General features: G+C 38.4%; 1 protein-coding gene across 1 annotated transcript in view; it reads right to left on the bottom strand.

Annotated features, from left to right (window-relative positions):
- LOC103591260 (protocadherin-11 X-linked-like) overlaps positions 1 to 25,618 on the bottom strand; it is a 262,098-nt gene that overhangs the window by 190,530 nt on the left and 45,950 nt on the right. The window contains exon 2 of the mRNA XM_008573674.1: positions 20,896 to 20,925. Coding sequence (XP_008571896.1) covers positions 20,896 to 20,925 — 30 coding nt within the window. The remainder of the gene's footprint in view (positions 1 to 20,895; positions 20,926 to 25,618) is intronic.

Below are 25,618 nucleotides of genomic sequence, written 5' to 3'. Positions count from 1 at the left end.
GATATAAGAATAGCTACTCCAGCTCGTTTTTCATTTCTGTTTGCATGGTAAATCTTTTTCCATCCTTTCACTCTTAGTCTATGTGGGTCTTTATAGGAGAGGTGGGTCTCTCGAAGGCAGCATATAGTTGGGTCCTCCTTTTTAATCCAGTCAGCCACTCTGTGTCTTTTGATTGGGGAATTTAAGCCTTTTACATTAAGAGTTGTTATTGAAAATTGCTGATTTACTCCTAGCATTTTATTGATTTTTGTTTGGATGTCTTAAGTGTCTTTTGTTGCATTCTTTCTGATTTACTGTTTGTTTTCTGCATTTGTTATTTCCTTGGGTTGTAGATATCCTTTCTTTTCTCTCTTCATTGTTCGCATTTTTATTTTACTAGTGGGTTTTGATTTTTCTTGAGTTTCTATGGCAGTAGTAGTTATTTTTCAGGTACCAAACCCAGTACTCCCCTGAGAATTTCTTGTAAGGGTGGTCGTGTGGTAGTGAACTCCCGCATTTTTTGTTTGTCTGAGAAATATACTATTTGCCCTTCATTTTGGAAGGATAGCCTTGCAGGGTAGAGTATTCTTGGCTGGCAATCTCTGTCTTTTAGTATTTTGTATATATCATCCCATTCCTTTCTGGCTTTTAGGGTTTGTGATGAAAAGTCTGATATTAATCTGATTGGGGCTCCCTTATAGGCGATTTGATGCTTCTCTCTTGCAGCTTTTAAGATTCTCTCTTTGTCTTTGAGTTTTGCCAATTTGACTATAATGTATCTTGAAGAAGTCCTTTTTTGGGTTGAATACGTTTGGGGATCTTTGAGCTTTCCAAATCTGAAGATCTGTGTCTATTTTGTTGAATATATTTTCAATGCAATATCCTTTTTCCTCCCCTACTGGAATACCCATGACATAGTTATTTGAGCTCTTAAGTTTGTCTGATATCTCTTTTAGATTTTCTTCAATGTTTTTAATTCTTTTTTTTTTTTTTTTTTGGCATGCCTGTGTTATTTCAAATAGCCTATCTTCGAGGTCAGAAGTTCTCTCTTCTGATTCTGCAAGCCTTCTGGTTAAACTCTGTATTGTGTTTTTTATTTCGTTGAATGAATTCTTCAGTTCGGCAAGCTCTGCTACATTCCTTTTCAGGGCATTGATTTCCTTGTATATTTCTTCTTTCAGGTCCTATATACTTTTCCTCGTTTCATCGTGTTTTCTAGCTGAGTTTGCTTGTATCTCATTTAGTTTCCTTAGAATTATCACTCAAAATTCCTTGTCAGACATTTCAAGGGCTTCTTGTTCTATAGGATCTAGAGCTTGAGAGTTATTACCCTTTGGTAGTGTACTTTCTTGATTTTTCATATTTCTGGTATCTTTCCTTTGATGTTTAGTCATTGTGGCAGGGGATTTCTGGTCCACTTGTTTGACACTATTGTCTGGCTAGGATGGGGCTGCCAATTTGGTATGGTTGCCTCAGTGTCTGCTCAGTTGCCCAGTAGTGACTTGGGTGCATATTCCCCTTGGGTCTTGAGCCTCTCTGGGGAGGTGCCTTTCTGATCAGCGTGCACTCACCTGGGCTGGGGATTGATTCGGGGGTGGTGGTGAGCCCTACCTGCTGGGTCATGTGCTGGCACCGCAGGGCACGTGGTCTCCGCAAATCTTTGGCTTCTCCAGGTAGGTGCCTCTCTGATTGGCATGCCCCAATACATTGAATTCGAACAGGAGATTACTGTGTATATGGCTAGCTGTTTTTTCTACTTTGGAAATAAGGACTTCGTAGAAAGAAAAACACATTTGTGTTAATAGGGTAAGATATAAATTAAGACAAATGGTGTTTTTTATGATACTTCAAGATGATGCATTCCCAGTGGAATAACTAAAAAGTTATTCTATTACACGAGTTTCCTTCCTCTTGACTTGAAGTAATATGGGTTAATTATGTCCAGAAAGTTGTTCAGTGAACTAATAGTGACAGTTTTTCCATAGCCTATGTCTGAGTCATGTCTCTGTTATGAGAAAACTTTTTTATGAGAAAACTCTTTAACCCTTTCTCAAAATAATTATGACCTGTACTTGAAAAGTTGCATAGATGTCATCAAGTCACTCAGTCACAAAGAAGATATTTAAAGTTGGAGATGAGCTCTTTCAGATCTGAATTCCTTCTTTCTCCACTTCTGATTTTTTATGCCACAACCCCTCAAATTTCAATGATGCTTAGTATAAGAATATATAACATAATTACTTAACAAGTGTTTTTACTTATCTTAAATAAAAGTAGGTGAGGTGATTCCAAATAGTGAGAGTACAGCACAGAATAAAAAATCAATGTTAGGATGTTATACCTATGACCCTATAGGTTCCATCTATCGAGAATACACTTTTCTAGAGTGAAAGCATATGATAAAAAAAAACTTAAGCAAAAGCACATAGGATATAAAAGAACATGACATTGTTTGCTTTCTCTTGAAAGATGAGTTAAATATAGTTAGTAGATAGGATAAAGTGTCCCAGTGAAGTTGAATTTCTAGTGTTTTGCTAATAAAATATTAACAGTGATCCTGAAAAGGCAGTGATACTCTCTGCCAGAAAGAGTATCAATAATGGAGAATTGTAAAAACCCAATGCACAATGAATACATTCCTAAAATAAATGCATTCAGTAATGCATCATGCAAAGAGGTTTTATATATTAAATAGCATATGCTGGGAAGACAATGACAATTATTTTACTTATTTGTTTATTAATTTATTTATTTATAACACTTATTTTAAAATGTTCAATATGTTAGAAATTTCTCTAATCTTTCTAGTACACTGCAAAAAAATACATCAAAGATCTGTGGGCTGCTATTCATATTTAAACTTTTACAGATACCTTGATCATAGCCATGTGAATAATAATTGCAAAGTAAAAGACCGTGGATTCACAGTTCGCACCCTCTAGGTCAGAGCAATATAATCATGGCTTCTTCCACATTTTATAATGAGTCAAAAATACGCACATCTATCATTAGTCCACAGAGCTTTATCTTTTATATGACCAATATTACATCACCATCCAGTTCCTACCTATTTCTCCTGTTACCACTCCTTTTAATTCACCCTCATAATCCATTTGCACTCCAATTTCAGTTTGGTATCTCTTACACTGATCATTTTCCTTCAATCTTTCTTGTCCAACAAAGCTTTTGTTTCCCTAACAGTCCTACAATATGGCCACTGGAAGAATAAAAATGTTATCCAGCTATTATGTGTGTATAGATTTCAAATGAGTATATTTAATACATGATTATCTTGAATTGGGAGAGTATCATAAGGCAGGCAACATTATTTCAACACCTTGGTCAATAACAACAAAATATGGGAAATATACATATCACAGTTGTTATTTGGATCAACATTAATATATTCCTTACTATCCTTACTCAATACCTAGACTTGAAGCCTACTCTGATAAAATTATCTTTTAACCATTAGCAAGTAGTAAGACTGAGGAAAAAAACATCTAATTTGGCTCTATTTACCAGGTATTACATAAACATTGAAGGCATGCTCTGCCTTTTTAGATGGCCTTATATCATTCACAGTCACATGTGTGTATATACACACATACTTTTTTAACATTTCTAGACATTTTTTCTTTAATCTTTTCTAACTTGTTAAACAGTTATATTTTACTTTAATTTCTTTGGTCTTTAATCACAGGACAAGATAATTTAATTTTGGATGTTAACTTCTCTAGATCATAAATGGATTTAGTCTTTGGACTTCAATTCCTCTCTGAGAACTTTATAATGGAAGAGAGTTTACATCAAAATTGGGCATCTTATTGTTGGCATTATAAAAATTTTATTGTTACAGTATATGGGTGCTGTCAACTAATCTCATTGTAGAAATTCAGATGAAATATTTGACAAGAAAATGTGGAATGAAAAATAAAATAAGGACTGAGTTTTCAATCACGGGGACAGCCTTGTTTGTTAATATAACATACTGCTTCATTTCAGAACATTTGCCAGGGCTGGAAGGGTGTGGTGGCATGTAAACAACCCACAAGTAGTCCTGAAGTACTTAAAAGAACTAACAAAATAATCTTCTGAAGATGGGAGTAGGACTGCTAATCTGCTCCCCCAACTTCCCATACTTAGCAAAGGAATTTTCCAGTGGTAAGCCCACATGTTAACATACAGGTTACTGGTGAACCATTTTTATTCCTCTTCAGCTAACTCTCAGTTTTGCAAGCAGACTCAAGAAAAATTAACACATGGCCAAAGTATGGATCAGAGTGTTCTCTCCCTAGAGGCAGCAGATCCCAAAACGGAGCAGAAGGATTTGCTGAGCATTCCCACATTCTTCTTCCAAACTCATCAGATTCCAGTTTGTTTGTTTTAATGTAAGAAAAGTTAAGGGTTAGGAGACAGATTAGGAGGGTAATTTCTATTAAGAAAAATGTTAGCATGCCCATTTTACTGAACACTTAGACAATGTCTTCTAATTTAGCTTTACATTTGTTTGGCTACTGCTAATGTCGGAATCCTGCCAACTTAGCCAATTGTAGCACTCTTAATCCTGTTCATGACGCCAATTGTAAAGCTACTCAACCACACCAGTTGTCAGGCTCTTTTACCTGCCCGTAATCCTGCACTAACTAGGCCAATTGTCAAGCTATGGCTGGGTCTGGAGCTCACAGACCCCTCAAGCCCATTCACAGACTGGGTCACAAACCCTTCACATGCCAGGCTGGGTTACCAGATCCCACCCACACCAGGCTGGGTCACCAGACCCTCCACACACAGGTCTATGAGCTAGGTAACAGCCAAACAGGACCTTGGAAGCTGCAGGTTAGAAAGGCATGGCTGCTAGTGCTGTGGTGTCCTCTGGAGGCAGTAGTCAGCCAAGGTGGCAGCACCATGCATGTGCACCAACTCCACCCACACACACACAACTTGTTTAGTGAACCACCCCCAACCAGCCCTGAGGTGAGGGTCCTGACTAAACCATTTTATTTTCCCAACAACATTTTATATCAATAATAAAATAGACATTTTGATCTCCAAAGTGTAACTCCTAAATCTATCCTTCTATGATTAGTTTTGAGCTTGGGTTTGTTTATATTGGCTTTTGAAAGCCCAAAGCACTGTTCTCTGTGAGATATGATAATGTACATGTTCTTCTCTTTCTCCTTAATATATTTCATTTTTCTCCTTCCTGCTTTCCCTTTTTCATGGTCATAAAAAGCTATATTAATCACAAAAATGTTCACTTAAAAAGTCATAGAAGCATACCAAGGAAGATGAGGCATTCCATTTTGTGTGTGTATGTATATATACATATATATGAATGCATATAGAAATTCAGCTCATGGTAAGAAATACATTTTATATTCCAACCTAGAACACACCAGTACACTCTTGAACAATTGGAGCAAAATTTTTACAAAACAGAACTTATTATAACAAAGTTATTTTGTACACATTAATTTGAGATGACTAGAAGTCATCTGTCTGCAAGTGTGGTTATACACATTTGGGGAACCTGAGAGGTGGGAGTGTAGACATTAGTGATTTGGAAGTCAATTCACAGGTATTTGAAGCTCTGAGTACAGATGAGCCTGTCTGGAGCCAGCGTATCAGTAAAAGTCTGGAATACTTAAGAAAACAACATTTAAGGGTTAGAAGAAGAGGAAGGATCTGAAATTGGTATTAACTCAATGTCTCTAAATCATTATAGCAGGTCGTCTCCCTATTAGAGTTGACAGTATCAGACTTAGTCATTAAAATGTCAATTGTAGAGCCGAGCCCATGGCACACTCGGGAGAGTGCGGCGCTGGGAGTGCAGCAGCGCTCCTGCCCGCGGGTTCGGATCCTATACAGGGATGACAGGTGTGCTCACAGCGCTCACTGGCTGAGAGTGGTGTGGCCGGTCTCAAAAAGGACAAAAAAAAAAAAAAAATGTCAATTGTAGGTCCTGGATGGAGTTTCTGGAAGTTTTCTATCTTTGATGTTTCTGGAAGACTGTAACAGCATTTAATGAGCAAACTATAGGAATTCAAAGTCAGCAATGTCAATTTTCTCTTGAGCGCATCTTTTTTTTTTTTTTTTTTAAATAAGATCTTGCTAAATGTAACCAGTAACTACCACCACACCCTGTTAAGGTTCTGTATTTCAATGTTTTCAAGCAGAGTTGTAAGCTTAGCAGGCATGCTGTGTGACTATGAAGTTATCTCAGGCAACCATCAAGTGTTTTACCATCATGTAACATGGATTTCCAGCCATGCAGCCTGCCATTTTACCCTGACATATGCAGTAACTATTACTGAAGTTGGGTACTGCCATAACGAAAAGCTAAACAATGTGGCATCAAGCAGTGGATGGTGCTGTGAGAAAAGAAAATTTCAAAATCTCAGTGGCTTAACAGAATACATGTTTATTTTTCATGCATGTCATAGTTGTCAGGTGAGCGGTCTTCCATTTGTTTTAGGAATTCAGGTTCTTTTCACCTGGCAACTTCAACATGTGCATATTTTCATTTAGGCGACTACTCACGTTTCTGGTCATTGCTTGCCGTTTCTGTGGCAATCTGTCCCAGACTGGCAAGTAAACTGTATTTTACATCGCAACAAAATTATGGCACTATTTTATTAAAATTCATGAAAAATCTAACCAATCCAATTTTTTCCAGTGAAACTTTGAATTTTATGTACAAGTTTTGCCACAGAAACAAATTTTAAAAATTCACAAAATCAAGTGAAAATTGAATAAAGCAGTCCTCAAATTTGTCTATGCATCTGAAAGACCTAGGGAACTTAAAAAAAATACCAATTCCTGATGTAATTGGTCTGGGATTCAAACCTGGCATTGCAAGTTTTTGAAGGTCTCTAGGTAATTCTCAACTTGAGAAACACTACTAAAACTTCCTCCCCACTTGAGAATCATTGTGCAGTGAGCGACATTAACTGGCAAATATAAGGCCATGGGAGAAAAAATTGAACCAATTGAGTATTCACTATCCACTTGTTTCACAAAACCCAACAAAAGCCAAAAAATACCCTGCCCACTAGGAACTTTTGTTTAATGAGTTTAACAGCATTGGTTTCTGCCATGAATAGTTAATTTTTTTCTTACTGCAGGTAGCTTCTTTGCCCAAACTTGTAATGAGATTTCCTGCTTTGCAATAGCCACTGCAAGTTTTATGGCTAATCTGAAGCATAATGTTTTAAATCAATTTAACACCCAGCCAACTTTACACATACATTACATAGATGGTACCTTATCATCAATAAAAATGATACACAACCTGTTCTGGAGTTAAGCAACAAACAATTCCCAGCAATCACCTTTATTACAAAATATGAAACAGATCTCAGAGACAGTTCCTTTAATGCTAGAGGTTTATAGTGTTGCATTCACAACGTTTACTATAGAAAATACTGAAGGTCAGTATTTGAGATTTGCTCCACTACACATCTTGTTTTCAGGAAAATAAGGAGGGTAATCTGTCATGTTAGTAAAGAGATGTACTGTTTGAGGCGTTATGCACTTCAAGGAGAAAACCCAACTCTTAAATCAATGTTTAAAGTATATTTGGATAACAATAGCTCTCATTCATAAATAATAAAACGAGCTGTTAAAGGGTATCTGATAAATACTTTAGGCCAAGAGAAGTCAAATGTAATGGAAAGGGGGATGCCATCTGAACAGAATAAAAATGCAATGGCTCATATGACTGACAGAAACTAAGAAGAAACCAAAATACAGGTGCTCCAAAACATGAGCAAGGTAATATATTTTAAACTAAGGTCAGTACAACAGTCTTGAACCTCTTAAGACAAGTGAACAGATATGATGTAGTGGTGGGGGGAGCGGAGAGAGGGAGGGAGGAAAGAGGAACGGGTAAAGGGACAGGAAAATCAACTACAATGTATATTGAGAAGTTAAAATAAAAAATAAATAAATAGACTAAGGTTAGTGAATTTATGGAAGCCTTTACCTCTAAGTGGGTAAGTACAACTGAGAACCTAAGTTTATGTAAGTAGAATTTAGTTTTATTCAAGAAGAATATTCTATAATGGGTTATTATAATAAATTAAGCTAATCATGAGGATAATTTAAAAAGTTCATGGAAAGATTCATATTGCCTTTTAATTCTATTTCTCCATGAACTTTTTAATGTACACTCATATGTCAGGTTGAATTTTTGGTTTACTCATCCATTTTCTTAATATACAATGGGATCCATGAGGTCAAAGAGCCTATCTCATTCCTTTAGATATTTTCATCACCAAAGACCAGATCTGACACGTAGAAACTATTCCACATATGTTTGTTAAATAAATGACAGCAAATATTCATTAAATATTTACTAGATTTCAAGTGGTTTGTTAGGCATAGGCTACAGGAACTTATAAGGAAACTTGAATTATTAATTCTCTGTATCCCAACATAAGACTGTAGAATTTACCACTTAATGTCTCTAATTTAAAGCTTAAAAATAATCCTAGAAACTTCTTTTAAGCAGTAAAAGAATTGTTCAAGTAAATGAGGAAGACTAGTTTCACGATGGTCCTCAAGGAATGAGTGAAGACATTGACTAGTATATTTATAATCCTTTGGTAAAATGCCACGTGATAATTAATTGCCAGAGGCTTCCTTGTGAGTTAAGTAGGAGACTTGCCTAGTCTAAAAATTAAATGTATGATGAGGGACAAATATATGAGAAGTAAATGAGTACAAGGAAATATGCCAAAGGTAATATATCTAATTAATGGTTACAAGATAGGAAATTTTAAAATCACAATTCTATTGCATAAATTTCTCAATATCTGACCCAGCAACCCCTGCTAACTCGATTGGAGAAACACATGCTCAGAAGAAAAATTCTTAACTTTCCAATGTGAATGCACTCGATAGAAAAGAGAGGCCTTTAAGTGACTGACTACTGAGGACTTCACTTATATTGCACTTTTACATCCAGATATTTTGTCATAGAAACAGATAAAATATTTGAATCAGTATTGTCACGTATTGCTAAACTTCATCCACCTCCATGGGTCTCATGTGCTTATACCATTTCTCTGCTTGTTCCATAATGCTTAAAGGATATCTGTACAATACATTGTCTTTAAGATAATGGTTTTTCATACCTGAAGGACTCAATAAAGATCCTAGCATGTTATTACTATAAAGCTTACAAAATTATGAATATAAGAATACTATGAAAAGCCAGTATCATTGCAAAGGAGCATGGTGATGGGGTTCAGGACATGCCATCCCAAAATATGACTGTAAGAGATCAGAATATGTCACCCTGAAAATATGCTTTATTGGCATAATGATTATTTTGAACTGTTATTTTAAGAAACTGCAAGTACAAGAGAAGCTTTGAGAGGTTACCCTTTTGTAAGAGAAATTTATATCTATAAAGGAAATCTCCATTTGTATGGGTGTCTTTCTTTCTACAGTAGTGACATAGGAGGTGCTCAGTTTCCCTGGGCTCTGGTTTTAGGACATGCCTCTGGGTTTCCAGCCACTCCCTGAGGTCTCAGGCCCCCTCCTCTGAGCTGTCCCCTGGAGGAAAGTTACTGTTGCCAGTTAGACTTATTTTTAGCACCAACACCAGGAAAATGAGACCACAAAGGGGCTGGCTTATGCAAATCCAGTGGTTGGGCATGCTCAATAGAGAGCACAGAATATTCTGAAATATGCCTAGTGATAGGGTCTGACCAATGAACATGCTCCAGGAAGAGACTGACTGAGCTTGTACAAGACTAAATGTTATATAACTGGGAGCCACCCCCTAAATTGAATATTCATTAGAGAAACTATAAAAGCTGAATGCCTGACAAAAGCAGGGTTGTTGCTCACTTTCCTGGAGGCAGCCGGCACTTTCCCGGCTGAGCTGTGTATACTTTACTTTGTATCATTTACTTTCAGCAAGCAGCTCCTCATTCTCTTGAGCCAGGCTGCACTTTGTACTGAACTTTAAGTATGTTTTTCTTGCTTTTGTGTTAGATTGATGTCGGTACTGAACTTACTTTTGTATTAAACTTGGTGTAGGCTCTGCTCAGTATCTGGAGCTATGCTGCACTCCCTCTGTGGAACCTGTATTTATCTGTTATATTAAACTTGTTCTCTTTTTCTACTGTAACTTTGTCCTTGAATTCTTTCCTGTGGACGAGTCAAGAACCTGGTGTTGGGAACATATAAAAAATGGTCGGGGCCCTTCAGATGTTCAGAATCTTGTTGAGCATCCGATGTAAATATGCACGTGTGCCCAGGTGTTCCTTGTTATTGTCTAATGTGATTGCGCATGTGCAGTTCTGCCCAGTCCGCCATCTTCTGTATGGAAACTGCAGACAGTAGGGCGATTCCAATGCTGCTTCTCACATCCTGGGGTTGGATTCTGCGTCCCTGAAGGTGTTTTGGATTGTGGACTTGAGTATAAAGGACTAATGGTGTGGATGCAGGAAGCTTCTAGAGACGCTCTGGAAACCACTAGGGCGGCTGCTCCTAGCTCTGAATAAAGCCTATTATTCCTTCACCTATGGCTCCAAGGACCTTTTCCTGTTACCTAGCTTGTAGATCTGTGTGTGGAAGGTTTGTGACCCAGTATGGACAACGAGCTCGAGGGGTCTGTGAGCCCTAGCCATAGCTCTACATCTAGTAAGAGGACAGGGTGAGTTGAGGCCAGCTATTGAGCCCCGGGACCCTACCTCTGATATCAGTAGGAAGAGGACGACTTACTCACTAGAGATTCTTAGTCAATGGAGAAGGCATCAATTTCAATCTGCATAACAAACATTATCTATATTTTATGGTGCTTTTCCTGGCCATCTTATATTAATCATGCCTTTCCCCACACTCTTCTTTCTTTTTTTCAGAAAATTATGGCATTTAAGCCTGAAGTCTGAGATAACTCATTGAGATCTGTTCTGGAAATTTCCTCATTTCTCTGGATTAGCTCCCAAGTATACAGGAGGTATACATATTATTAAACTTCTGTTTGTTTTCCTCTTGTTGTTCTGCCTTTTGCAACAGGCAGTCCCAGCTAAGAACTCATGAAGAGTGGAGGAGAAAATTATTTTTCCTCCTCTACAATGGTACAAAACATGTCAATATGACTTGTATATTCAACAGGTATTCTGTTCCCTAATGGTGGCAAGAGAACAATAGATCATAGAGTAATTAAACCTTAGCTCAGTCATGAAGAAAAATATATTTGATGGAAAAAACATGATTTGTTAACTTATTATTGCAAAGGAGATGGATCAGCAGATATCTCTATACCAATGGCATTAGCAAACTTTATTAGAGAACAATATCCAGTAAAACCCCTAAGAAAGCTTACCCTGCTAGTTACTTTCAAAAATCAGAAGATAGGAATCAAGAAGGTGAAAGTAAAATAATTTGTTCTCCTAAAATGGAGGATTTTCTGTTTCAAAATTGTGATTAATTCAGTGGTAAGGGCATCTATGTCACTGTTTCTGACTTGAAAATCCAACATTAGAATTGTGATTATATGCTAAAGTAATTGCAGTTGTTTCAATTGTTTGGTTGAGATCAGAGATATAAATTCTAATCAGAACTCTATAGTTTGGAGTACTGTTGGGGCTCAGAAAATAATATCTCCAAATATGGCACTTTGGCATGCTGAGTGCTTTGAACAAAGGAGATTGAAAGGCCTCAGAAATAAGCCTAAGAACCAAGGTCTCTCTCTGCCCTTCTCTTGTTCCACCCTACCTCTTTCCCACTTGAGGCACAGGAAAGGGCTTTCTCTGAAGTTCCCTTATCTGACTGAGGGAAGTTCTTCCAAAAGAAATGCAATTGTCTTGAACTCCTTCCCTGGAATCTACATTAATCAGAGAAGATTAACTATGCAGGAGGGGAAACTAGAAGTCTCCTTATCCAGGACAGCACATATGGACAGACTTTTCACCTATTCTTTCAACTATTCTTCCAAAAGCTGTTACCTGAGAGATTTTATCTGTGTAAGACAACCTTTGTTCACAATTCAGTTCTGCCCCTCACTTTTCCATAACTTTTTGCCACCTCATCCAAAGCCCAGAGGAACTTTGTTTCAGGCTACTGCCTGCTCTTCTAGTCCACACATCTGCCCGCCAAATCATATTATTATTCTTCTACAATTGTCTACATCCCTCATTTCCCTTCTCCCATGAACATGGTAATTAAAGTTCAACCATCTGACCCTTCTTTGAGTTTCATGTTTTGTGTGGTTCCCATGCACATGTGCACTTTAATAAATTTGTAGCCTTTCTCCTCTTAACCTGTTTATTGACAGTTTATTTTAATAGACTCAATTAATCAAACCTTCAGAGAGAAAGTTTATTCTGCCTTACAGTTTCCATTTCAATGTGTCAGTTGTTGAGTTAGTCATATATAGCACCAGATCAGGCAGTATGGACTGAGAAAGCATTGAATGAAGAGAAGCAATGGCTTCCAACAGTTTCTAGAGAAAGAGGAATGGAAAACTGCCCAATCTGTGACAATAGAAAGAGCATATCTGCAAAAGGCTGAATTTGTAACTACACTTAACACTATTATAAAGCTAAAGACCTGGGAATAGTGTATTTAATACATATTAAAGTGCCATGCAAATAAAGCTTTAAAATGCTTTCTTCTTTTCTACAGCTTTGAATAAAATACACTTTCAAAGCCTTTTAAAACCTTGACTTATTTTACTTAAGGTTTCACTGTCTATTGTTTCCTGTACATTCAGAATAGGGCAGAAAGCTGAAATGAATATGGATGATTTTATTTCAGAACATCCTCAATGCTATGCAACACACAGAGTGAAAACATCTGTTTCTCAGAGATATAATGGATGGATTTTGATGCTGCAAAGTGAGACAATGGTATGTATGAGGGCTTAGAACATTTGCATGTGAGGTTTAGAGTTTTCAGTAAAGGATGAGAAAAGGGATGTGGTGTGATCATGTAGTCACCATCCCTCTTTTTGCATAATACCAGAGGAAAATAACTTTTTGAAAGAAATGAAGAGTCCAAATTGGACAGTTCAGCTAATTGGGACCTTACAGAAAAATACTTAAAAATATATTCAGAGCATCAGAGTTTTAAAAAGAAAATAATGCTCAGCACTGGTTTTCCTAGAATACTTTTATGCACATTAAAACAGAATTACAACTGCCTGAATTAGGAATAAGAAGTATTCATCATTCATGGTACATATTTCCATCTGTTTTACATGAAACAAGAGGACCCTGAAAGTTTTTTACCCCCTGTTTAATCAGCAATTTGGTATTACATTGTTAGAATACTCCCCATTTTATTCTGGAAAATTGGAAATCAGTTTCCATTAGATTAAGTCAGTTCTGTTAAACTCTTATCAAAATTTGTAAAGTAAAAAAAGAACAAATGTACTAAGTGCTTATAAAAAGTGAAATACAATATTGTATTAGGAATTTGAAGAGATACAGAAGAAATATGTACTTAATTAACATTAAGTCACAATCTAGGAGTGAATATTATACTTATGTGTAGAAATGGGTGGAGAGATTGCAGAAGCCTTTATGGAAGAAAGGCTTCCAGAAAGACCGAGAGAGACATAGCGGTTAAAACTTCAGATGCAACAGATAGTTCTGTATGTGGCCAACAGAACATCTTGTGCAAATGATAATAGGGTTCTATTTTAATCAGGAGGAAAAGATAATCTATTATAGCAGAGAATGTGTGGTGAGAAAATGTAGTTAATGCGGGGAGACAATTCCCTCAATTTAATAGTGAGTTATAGCAATATCTAATAAGGGTAGCTGACTTAAGGGGAGGACTTTTTATTCCATATTAGTTTTTCCTTGACAAATGATATTTACATACTTTTAAAGGTAAAGGAGCAGTGGCACATAGAAAAAGACTAAAGAGTTAGATATTTCAAGAGTTGAACAGAAATAAATGAGACTAGAAAGGAGCTCAGAAATATATTGAGGTTACAAAGATGGTTTCTATCTTAGGACAGTAGGATTTAAAGTAATTTGCTGATAATTCAGGGCTGAAAGATTGTGAAAAGAATTTGAAGATGGTTGAAAAGGTTTGGAAAATCATTCAAGACGTGGAATAGAAAATTGATGAGAGAAGAATAAAAAGACTTCTTAACAATACCTAGAGTCCAGCTGAAGCTTAATGCCATTAATGTGTAGTAAGCTAAATCCTCAGTACAATTTTGTGCTTTTTTCTCAAATCAGTGCTCAGTGGTCTGTGGAGAATACAATCTGTGAGGGGAATCTACAGTTGGAAATTGGCACTGTAAACAAAGTCAGAAGCCAAGGATGGCAATGATGAGATCGGACATAAGTGTAAACAGGAAGGAATTTTACAAAGTGGGTAAAATGGAGAGAGACTGAGCGATTAGAGAAACTAATGAAAAGAAAGCTCAAGTTAACTAGACAGGATAGTATAAGGCAGATAATAAAAATGATCATAAGAAGGGAGGAGGACTATGTTCAAACTCATGGAGCTCTTGTAATCACATAGAAATAAAGACAGGGAATGAACATATGTATGTATGAGGACCACAGAATGAACAAAACAGTATACAAAGATGTAAGATAAGGTGGAAATTTACCTATGGTGATGGCTCCATTAACAGTTGTAACCCTGAATGTCAGGTGCAAGCATATGTCTCGAATAGCATGGAAGGGGAATCCGAAAAGATCAAAGTATCCTTCAAATTATTTGCCACTTTTTGCCACTGACCAAATTTTCAGGAACTACCAATTGAGTTGAATAAAGGTCTATTCCAAAGCAAAAGAACAAGCTGTAAGTTCCCACAAAAGGTCTCACAGTGTACCTGCAGTACAATGTGCCTAGAAAAGCATATCTATGGAACACATGTAGGAAGAGGGTAAATGGGTTTCCTGAGGTGGTAATGCTGAATTGGAGCTCTTAGTGTGATTTAATTTTCTCATAACACCAGTAACACTAAACTGAATGTTTAATAAGGAAAACTGTTAAAATAAATAGAAGAAATGGTATTCATAATTGCTGCAGATTTAGCCTCATGTATTTGCTGGATCATAATGCTCCAAAAGGTACTGTATGATAATAATCCTTCACTAAAGGCAAGACACGTGGACACATCTCTTCAGAAGCATACATTTAAAATTAGTTTCACTTGGAAATAACCTTTAAAAAAACATCACAATGAGGGCCGGCCCGGTGGCGCACTGGATAGTGCGCCGCTTGGGAAGCGCGGCGGCGCTCCCGTCCGGGGGTTCGGATCCCACATACAGACCGGCTCCCGCTCACTGGCTGAGCGAGGCGCGGGAGCAACACCGAGGCTTGCGATCCCGTTGCCGGTCCCCGGTCCGGTGCGGAGGCAACACTGAGGGTTGCGATCCGTTGCCGGACATGGAAAAAAGACAAAAAGACAAAAAAACAAAACAAAACAAAAAAAAAACATCACAATGAGGGCCGGCCCGGTGGCGCACTGGATAGTGCGCCGCTTGGGAAGCGCGGCGGCGCTCCCGTCCGGGGGTTCGGATCCCACATACAGACCGGCTCCCGCTCACTGGCTGAGCGAGGCGCGGGAGCAACACCGAGGCTTGCGATCCCGTTGCCGGTCCCCGGTCCGGTGCGGAGGCAACACTGAGGGTTGCGATCCGTTGCCGGACATGGAAAAAAGACAAAAAGACAAAAAAACAAAACAAAACAAAAAAAAAACATCACAATGAGCCATTCCACCTTCAAATTCCTAAATTATGCCTTCAAGAGGATTTCTGAAGAAAAAACTTCCAAAAATTTCTGGGTTGTTGAACAGAATAGGGAATAAAAAAGAACCTTGGAGACACCTGCAAAATGGGTATTTTAATATAGGTTTCCTTGAACATTCTCATTGACCCACTTGTCTTCATGTAGACTTTGAGCAAATGACTACACGAATGACAGGAGTCTGGAAGAAGATAGGCTGATGACAGAGAGTGACCTTCACTAGTGCATTGCTATTATAACTACTCTTTCTGTTATCCATTACACTAGTCGAAAAAGAAGGCACATTGTAAATTTACCTCAGGCAGACATAAAAGAAATCAGAAATACACTCCTTTGAGAATCTCAGTCAGTTCTGTTTCTGCCATCTTCAGTTTAGAACTTTGGTGAACATACTCTTTAACAAGCCTGGCCATTTGTGCAAACCCTGAGGGCAATTTAGACTCAGGCTTAGCCAAAGCGGGGAAGCATCTTGAAGAAAAATGTGTACATAGAAATTTTCTGGTTAATGCTAACTAAGGGAAAGCCAGTGAATTGAATTGACAACCAGTTTGTGTTTATGCAAGGAATTTTTTTTCACTATTAACCAGGTTAAAACTAAATGTACTTCTTTCTTTTAGTTGAAAATAAATATTGCTTACACTGTTTATTCAATCACAGGTGGTTACATGTCGAAATGTGTTTTTTCTCCTAATTAGCTATTATATTAGCCGGTTGAATACCAACTGGTTAAAAAATGAATGAACTGTGGAATGTGGCATTTGCTTTTACTCTGCTTGTTAGAATGCCACTAGCTTCTCTCTGAAATATAATCTTTTAAGAGGGGTTAGAAAAAAGCAACTATCTTTGTAACTTAAACCTTCTGATTTGGAGCCTAAAAATAGATCCTGTTTGGTGAGGCTTCTGAAGTCATTTAAATCTACAAAAATCATTGAGAAATTCTCCTGTCCTTTGATGTTTTAGAATCTAAAATATAATAGAGCATTCATCTAGATACTTCATTCTTAGTTAAGATAATGTGTTGCACTACTTTTTTACAAATGTAGGATCCTTATATATGTTGCTTATTCTGAATTAAACTGAACATAAAACCATATTTTATAATTCATAAAAAAAAACTAAATAGGTGAAGTTCAGGAGTTCAAGAGATTAATTTGACTTTTTATGGAAACATTTGCAATAAATCCAAAGTTAATGAATATTCTGACACTTGATATATTTAAGGTTTATAGCTTCTTGAGCTTAATATCCAAAATAACCTTCAAAAGGTATACATAAATGCAATGAACCAGAAATAAAGGGCGTCAGAGGACTGACCAAGTCCCAATGTTGTATGTTAACCACATCATATCAGGCTAGATATGGAATGTGTATAGACTACCGAAAACGGCTTGATGATGGGTCTGTAGCTTCATCATAGTTGACAGAAGTAAAAATGTTTTAAAATAAATCTTCTAGAAACATCTCCAGCACCTTATAATAAATATATTACATGTTACTACTAAACTACAATAGAGATAATTATTTTGAGATAAAAGAAGTATTTGTTTTACGATTCTAAGTTTTTGTCTTTTTTTTTTGAAAGAAGGATTCTTGAGACAGACTGACTGCGTTCAAACCCTGGCTCTTCTACTTGTGAGCTTTGTAACCTTAGGCAAGTCACTTAAGATATCTGTACAACCATTTCCTTATCTGTAAAAGAGCTTTTAGGGCTACTGTGAGGTTTAAAAATGTATATAAGTATACATATATCTATGTATATATGCCTATATATATAAACACAGATATACGATGGTACTTCAAAAAGATCATGGATAGATTCATATTATCTTTTAATTCGATTTTTCACTAACTGAAATATGCTCGTATGTATACGTATATACACATGCACACATACACATGCACACACATACAGTGCTCGGAACAGAGTAAGCACAATATTAGTAGGTTATTTTTATTATGCTTACTTTGGTATAGAAAGCTAGTGGAAAAAATTGATCATGTTTGAAACAGAGTAAGGCTAGGCCTGTGAACCAAACTGACTCCATTTTCCCTGCAGAGGACACTTTGTTACTTTTCCACTCCTCAGTCATGAGACCCCCCCCAGGGCAAATGTTTACCCCATGGGCTTCCCTGACAAAATAGACTGAGAGAAGAGAGAAAACAGATATTTACTGACTTGCAAAACCCCTCCCCAAGGCTTGTTTATTATAATTGTAAAAGTTACAGATTAACCTTAAGACCCCTTTAGGGATTCCCACTTGTGCTCAAAGCATCAAGGTGACTGCTACAATGACCCTCCTGGGGTGACAATGATGAACACCACTGCCTACTGAGCATGCGCCCATGACGCAATCAGGAAGAACAGAAGAATCACCTCCAGTGACGCTGGCCTATACCCCTTAACTCCTTTCCCTATAAAAGACCCTGAACAGCTCCCCTCGGGAGGCTAGCCTTACTGTTGCTACCCCCCTTATGCATAAGTCTATCTCCTCTTTTAATAAAGCATTGCTTGATTTACTGTTGGGTACATTGTTTATTTCTATGACTTTGGAATCCAAGAGCCTAATTTAATCACTGGCAAAAATTGGAAAGCTTTGGACACCAGAAAAGACTCTAGCTGCAAGAGGCAAGTGGCCACTGGGACTATTTTGCTCCCATGTCTCTGCTGCTGGTAGATATCTCCTGGAGTCCCTGGCCTAAATTCTGACAAGGCAGTGCTTTATTCTCTTTACCTTTCTTTGATTTTCTGAGCCCTTTTCTGTTTGGTTGGAGTGTATCCACTCCTGTACAGGTGCACCCTGGAGGGCTCCTGGCTATACTTTGTTTTTCTGATTTAAATCTAGTAGATACTTTTCTTCTTTATGCTAGAAACAGTGGGGAGAACTATTTTTATCAACTACTGTTAATGGAATAGGTTTGCCCCACCCTTTAGGACTAGGCTAAACCGGACCCCACTGCTCCTCTTTTCTCTTTGTTTGTTTGCTTGGTTAGGCATTTAGTTGAGTACTGGCAATCTGAATAATCCTTCCAAAGCTTGCATCAACGTTTGGACTTTCACGTCATTTGTTTAATGCGAGAGGGCAAGCCGAGCCTGACCTGTCGGTAACATGTTCACAATTGCCTATGTTTAACCCTCTGTTTTGTCTTGATCAAACTTTAGTCAGGTTTCTCTCCTCCTTCTTACAGACCCCTGAACTTGGCTTGACCCCAAGTCTGAGCAAGTACTAAAAAAGTGGAACATGTCCCCAAATTCATCTTCTCCTAGGAATCCTACTGGACCCTACTGAATATTTCTCTTGTTTGTCCAGCTTCCTCTTAAAAGATTCTGCTTATCTCTGTTTGCCTGTCCTGACCCTATGCAAGAAAAGTCTTTTCTGTTGGGTTTTGAGACACTTGCAGATGTCTCAGATCATAGCCTTCTTCCTATTGCAATGGTCTTTGTTCTGTAAAAAGTCTCTCCCTATCTAAGTCCAAATTTTTTTTTTATTTGAGAAAAAAACATGCTTCACAAAGAACCTCATTTTCCATTGGTACTTCTATTGTGATTATATTGATGTTTTAAAATGTAATATTGAAGTGTTTTATATTGAAATGTCATGACCTAGGTGTTTTCTGAAACAGAACATGAGTTTATCCCAAAATGTTATACACAGAGTTGTAACTTTTTAAAACAAATATGTGTCCTATTTATGGAGTCCTATTTATTTACATGAGATAAAATTTGCCAATATTTCTGTTCTTCAGTATTCCAACTTTTCAATAACTGAGCTATAGGTCCATTTCCAAATTTAACCAGAATGGTTGAGAATGTTAGAACACGTAAAATCTGTAGAGTTTCTCTCTCTCTCTCTCTCTCTCTCTCTCTACACACACACACACACACACACACACACACACACACACACACACACACATCTATAAACACAAAGTATGCAGTAGCAGCCAGTGACATTTTACTATACTTGCTTCCTTTGTTTTAACTGGAGAACTCTTCTATAAACTTTTGCCTTCTGGGAGGAGCTGACTTTCAAAAATTCATCAGTCCAAGGCTCCAGTGATACTCAAGATAGTTTAGACAGGCAATTGAAAACTCTCAGAAGGGTATATTGATTTAAAACTCTCTGATGCACTTATTTTAGTTTATCTCTCAAGCATTAATGAAAATTCATTTTGGCATTCCAGTCAAACTCCATTTTCAGGTAATTCTCATACTTGATAAAGACATCTAAGGCTAACAGATTATTTTCTGGCATAGACTAGACCACTCTCTGGCAAGTCATTTTTTCAAACATAAAATTTGGTCTCTCGAAGTAGAACGGGATAATTCATCTTAAATATTCTACACATTTAACCTAGCAACAGTAATGGTAACATTTTGGTGCCTAATAGGGATAGTGTTTAACGCTTACTGATTTTAATATCCAAAATATCTTCGGTGAGAAGTTTAAGAAAAACTCATTTTTTTCAACTTCAAAACATGGTAAGAAAACATGAACTTAAATGCCAGGAAAAAAAAAATGTCTGTGAACAAGTAAATATCTCTTTATCTTTAGTGTTATTGCAATTTAACTAGTGAGATAATCAGAATTTAACAGTATGTGTGAGATAGTGTACTTTTTAACAGTAGAAAACCAACTTTTTCTAGAAGCATGTTCATATATGTTTGAGCAGAACTTAAATTTTTCACATTGAAAGATGACAGGTTCTCTGAGAACATCATTTTGCTGATTAATTTAGTTATAGTATTCTTCCCTGTGCCCCTACCAGACAAACTTCATGGTTCATATACACTAACTTCTGCTGTCACTGCTGAAATGTGAATTGACACTAAAATGGTTCCTCTTTTATTGCTAAAATTTATCATGATGTAACTGTATTACCAGAACATTCAGAAAGTGATGCTGTCAACATTATGTTGTTTTGGCACAGTGGGAAAAGAAAGTATTGGTGAAAAATAAAATAAAATAAGACTTGAAAATTGCTTCCAGGACTGTGTAAGTGATACAAAATGTGGAGACAACTCAGCTTGATTCTCTTTTAAGGCAGAACCATAGCATATGTCATCTTAAATACTTACAGTTTTAACTCCATGGAGTAACTACTGTAGCTTCAGGAATTGAAGAAAAAAAAAAGCACACATATTTTGAAATCAGTTTTCTTTGAAATTTATAATCTTACCTTTTCTGCTTTTTTCCCCTCAGATTTCCTCTGATTTAGGATAAAATGGAAGCAAGGGAAGCAAAGGAAAACAAAACAAAACAAAAACAGAAAAATATCAGCTGCAATTTGGTTACTGTAAATACATTTTTTAAAAAAGCATGTTAATATTCCCAGTGTAATAGTACACATTTTGTTCTTCTGTGGAAACTGCTTTCATCTGCTACATTCTTCAGTGGTTTCAGTAAAGAGACATAATAGCATTGTAAATCTCCTGCAACAATATGAAGAGCCACATGAAAAGATTCAGCTGGCATCAAAAAATTAAGTTACATGCTTAGCCCACATAGACATTATTCAAGAAAAAGCACCCTTCCAATTAGATTTTCTCTTATCATATCACTTATTTTTTAATCCATTTTTAAATGAATGTGTCCTTATTTCAAGCATGAACACATTTCTTTTTTTTTTTTTTAAGTGAGAAGAACTACGCTGGTTGAACGTTTGTGAATTGGGAACAAAACATAAGAAATATCAATACAGCATCAGAATACTATCTCTAAATGTTAAACCAATAATTGTGGTGATTCTTAGTGGCATCTTATTTTGACTCTGTTTAACTAAGTCCTTTTTAAAACCATCATGGTAAAGTCGTTTTGTTCATTTTATTTGAAATTTTTTTTCCCTTAATCATCTTCAAGACACTGGTTAATTTACTTTTTAAGACTCCGGAAATATTTAGGCTACGTGTCCTTTTAGATTCATTCTCCTTTGTAGAGGATGAAAATACCATATAAGTGCATCAAATGTCTACATTTCTAGCTAATGATGCTCCCAAAAGTTCTTTCTCCTCATTTTTTGTCTCAGTTCCCTATTGTTGGGAAAATGGAACAATTTGGTCAGACTCCCCTCACCTCGGAGCCAGTTCAGGGTCATTTGGTAACATTATGTGTGTGGGTGGAGTTTGTGCACCTTCAAGGCAACACCACTTTGGCTGGTTTTTACTGCTTTGGGTGTCTGCCCTGCGTGGCCATGTTTTTTCCAGACCTGCAGCTTCCAAGGACCACGCGGCTGGTTGCCTAGCTTATAGACCTGCATGAAGGGGTCTGGTGACCCAGCCTGGCATGTGAAGGTTTTGTGACCCAGTCTGTGAATGGGCTTGAGGGGTCTGGGATCTTCAGACCCAGCCCTAGCTCAACCATTGGCTCAGTTGGTGCAGGATTACCAGCAGGTAAAAGAGCCATGACAACTAGCATGGTTGCCTAGCTTTACAATTAGTGTCATGAACAGGATTAAGAGCTAGACAATTGGTGCTGTGAGCAGGATTCCAGACAGTAGCCTTAGCAGTAGCAAGACAAATTGGTGTAGTGGGCAGGATTACACCAGGCAAATTGGCATCGTTGGCAGGATCACACCACAATTTCCATAGTCTGTGACAGGATTCTGAGCAGGTACAGGAGACAAGAAGCCCTTGGAAGAAGGAGGAAATGTGGCTATTTGTGAATATGCTGTGCCCTATGGCCACCTTCCTGTTGACTGGGACCTGGTTGCTGCACACTATACTGCAAGGCAGCATAGACTAGGTACTACAACACAAAACCCCTTGGGAGGAGGAGGAAATGTGGCTATCTTTGAGTGTGTGGTGCTCGGTGGCAACTTTTCTGTTGACTGGAGCCTGGCTGCTGCTCACTCTGCTGCAAACTGATCAAGATTTGAAGCAGAAAGCAGAGTTGTTTGCAGATGATTTGCAGCTACTGGCAGATTTGAGGCAGAAAGCAGAATTGTTGGAAGCACAGATAAATGTCCTGGAGGACGATGTGTGGCAACTGGCCACCCCTGCCCCTCACACCAGGGAAGATGACCAACCCAGTTGTGAGTTGGGGGAAACCATACATCTCCAGGCACTACCTGTTCTGCATGAGAAATTGAGGCATGAGCAGCCTATGGGACCAGATGGACAACTGGTGAGCAATCCACAGGTGACCCAGTTCACTACCTATGTCGCATATGCCCAGGTTGAACTGGTTGACTTGGTTAGACAGTTCAGGCAGAAACATGGGTAGACTCTGGCTGCTTGGCTCTTGTGGTTATAGGATATAGGGGTGGATAGTGTAATGTGCTTTGGTGAGGAGGTGGAGAAATTGGCCTCCATCACCATGCACCCGTCCCTGAGGCAACGGCTGAAAAATAGCTGCAAATATGCAGCCAGATGAGGTAACCACTCCATGATGGACTAGGTGAATGCAGCTGCCCAAACTGTGTGGCAAAATGCTGGAGAACTGCCCAAGATTGTTAGTAAATGAAAAACGTATGCTGAGCTGGTCCAAATCATTTGAGAGCTGGGGATGCAGCAGTCCATGTTTAATGTGAATACTCGTGGCCCAGATGATGAGATCTTTACAGGCAGCATGAGAGACATAGCGCTGCAGAATGCCCCAACAATGTCCTTTGGGTCACTGATGGCCATACTGGACCCATACATTGGTCATCCTATACATGTGGTAACGACCATGATAGCTGGCTTAGGTGAAGTAGAGGATAGAAGACAAGCAAAAGGGGTCCGAAAGGTGGCTAAGACCAAACCCCCAAGAAACACTCGGGATTTTATCCTGAAGGGACCAAGCAAGACTAGCCATAACCAGATGCGGCTTGACTTGTTTGCAGCAGGGGTTGATAAAAAGAAAATTGACCAGCAGCCAAATGCAGTTCTGTTTGCCTTGTGGCAGCAATTGCACCCTGAACAGCATTTCACCAAACATTGGGAAACAGGTAGCAAGGTATGATCAGTGGATTTAAAGGACCTTTTGGCTGCTCCTGAGGAGGCAAAAGAACTGCTCAATTTCAAATAGGGAACAGGCCAATGTACTCATCTTTTGGAGGCAAGTGAAGACCAGAGGCCTCATGTTGAATTGGCAATACACTGGTTGAGGACAAATGTGCAGTGTGTTGTGGCATTGGTGGATACAGGTGCAGAATGTAGCCTGATACATGGCAATCCAGATAAGTTTCCAGGGGCCACAGTTCATATAGATGGCTATGGAGGACATACTACTGAGGTCAAAGCTGTGTCATTGCCATTGGGCATAGGAAGATTACCTTCTCATGTATATACTGTATATATATCTCCCGTAGCTGAATACATCTTGGGTATGGATGCACTTTATGGTTTGCACCTGCAAATAACAGTTGGAGAGTTTCAGCTGCAAATATGGACAGTAAAGCCTGTGTTACGAGGGTATGCTAAACATGACCCACAGGTGTTATCCAAGCCATGACATGTAGTTAATGTAAAGCAGTATCACATACCAGGAGGACATGCAGAGATAAGTGCCACTATATTGGAATTAGAGAAAGTTGGTATTTTTTGCCCAGGTCAGAGCCCATTTAATGCTCCGGGCCAGTGAAAAAGCCTGATGGTACCTGGAGAATGACTGTAGATTATCGAGAACCGAACAAAGTAGTGCTTCCTTTGCATGCAGCTGTGCCTTCAGTTCACAACTTGATGGGTCAGCTGATGACTCAGCTGGGAGCTTATCATTATGTACTGGACCTTGCAAGTGCTTTTTTTCTCCATTCCAATCTTGGCTGATAGCCAAGATCAGTTTGCCTTCACCTGGGAAGGAAGGCAGTGGACCTTTCAAGTATTGCCTGAAGGTTATCTGCATAGCCCAACCATCTGTCATGGTTTGGTGGCTGGAGACCTAGCCAAGTGTACTATGCCCAGCATGGTTACAATGTTTCACTACATTGATGATGTGTTATTAACCTCTGATTCTCTTGCAGATTTAACCCAGGCAGCTCCAACACTGCTAAGGCATTTGGAACAATGTGAGTGGGCTGTGAACACAGCCAAAGTGCAAGGACCTGGGCTGTGAGCCAAATTCCTGGGAGTGGTCTGGTCAGGTAAGACGAGGGTCATCTCAGAAGCTAATATAGATAAGATACAGGCATACACTTGACCCACAACGGTAGCTCAGCTACAGACATATTTGGGACTTTGGGGGTATTGGAGAGCTTTTGTACCCCATATGGCCCAAATGGTACACCCACTATATCCACTGACAAAGAAAGAAACCCTCTGGGATTGGAATGAAGAAGTAGAAAAAGGTTATCGGGCTACAAAAAGGACAATACAGTAAGTACAAGCTTTATAAGTGGCCAACCCCACTAAGCCATTTGAGTTAGATGTACATATAACTCAGAAGGGGTTAGGATGGGGTTTGTGGCAGAGACAAGACCAATTCCACACACCTGTAGGATTCTGGTCTCAGCTCTGGAAGGGTGCTGAAGTTTGCTACATCCTAATAGAAAAGCAGTTAGCAGCTGTGTATTCTGCCTTGATAGCCACTGAAGCTATCACAGGAACTGCCAAAGTCCTAGTAAGGATGACATACTCCATAATCGGTTGGTTGCACACATGGGCAACCAACCCTAAAATGGGTGTAGCTCAGACTCCCACTCTGTCTAAATGGGGAGCATATATAGAACAAAGGAGCACTGTGTCAACGAGTCCTCTGTCCAAAGAGTTGCAAACTGTGCTAGGCTCAGTAGAGATTCTGGAGGAAACTTTGACACAACTGTTATCCATGGAGGTGGAGGCTACACCTTTCCATGAGGGACAGGGACCTACCACAGAGCAACCTTGGTATACAGATGGCTCTAGCATGGGACCCTCAGCATCAGGGACAGCTGTTGCTGTCCAGCCCTTAACAGACCCCATGTGATATGAAAATGGCATAGGGCA

Source organism: Galeopterus variegatus, unplaced genomic scaffold (assembly GCF_000696425.1).
Source record: "Galeopterus variegatus unplaced genomic scaffold, G_variegatus-3.0.2 Scaffold952, whole genome shotgun sequence".
Taxonomy (NCBI): domain Eukaryota; kingdom Metazoa; phylum Chordata; class Mammalia; order Dermoptera; family Cynocephalidae; genus Galeopterus; species Galeopterus variegatus.
The sequence above is the reverse complement of the archived record's forward strand: the minus strand, read 5'-3'. Positions and strand labels throughout refer to the sequence as shown.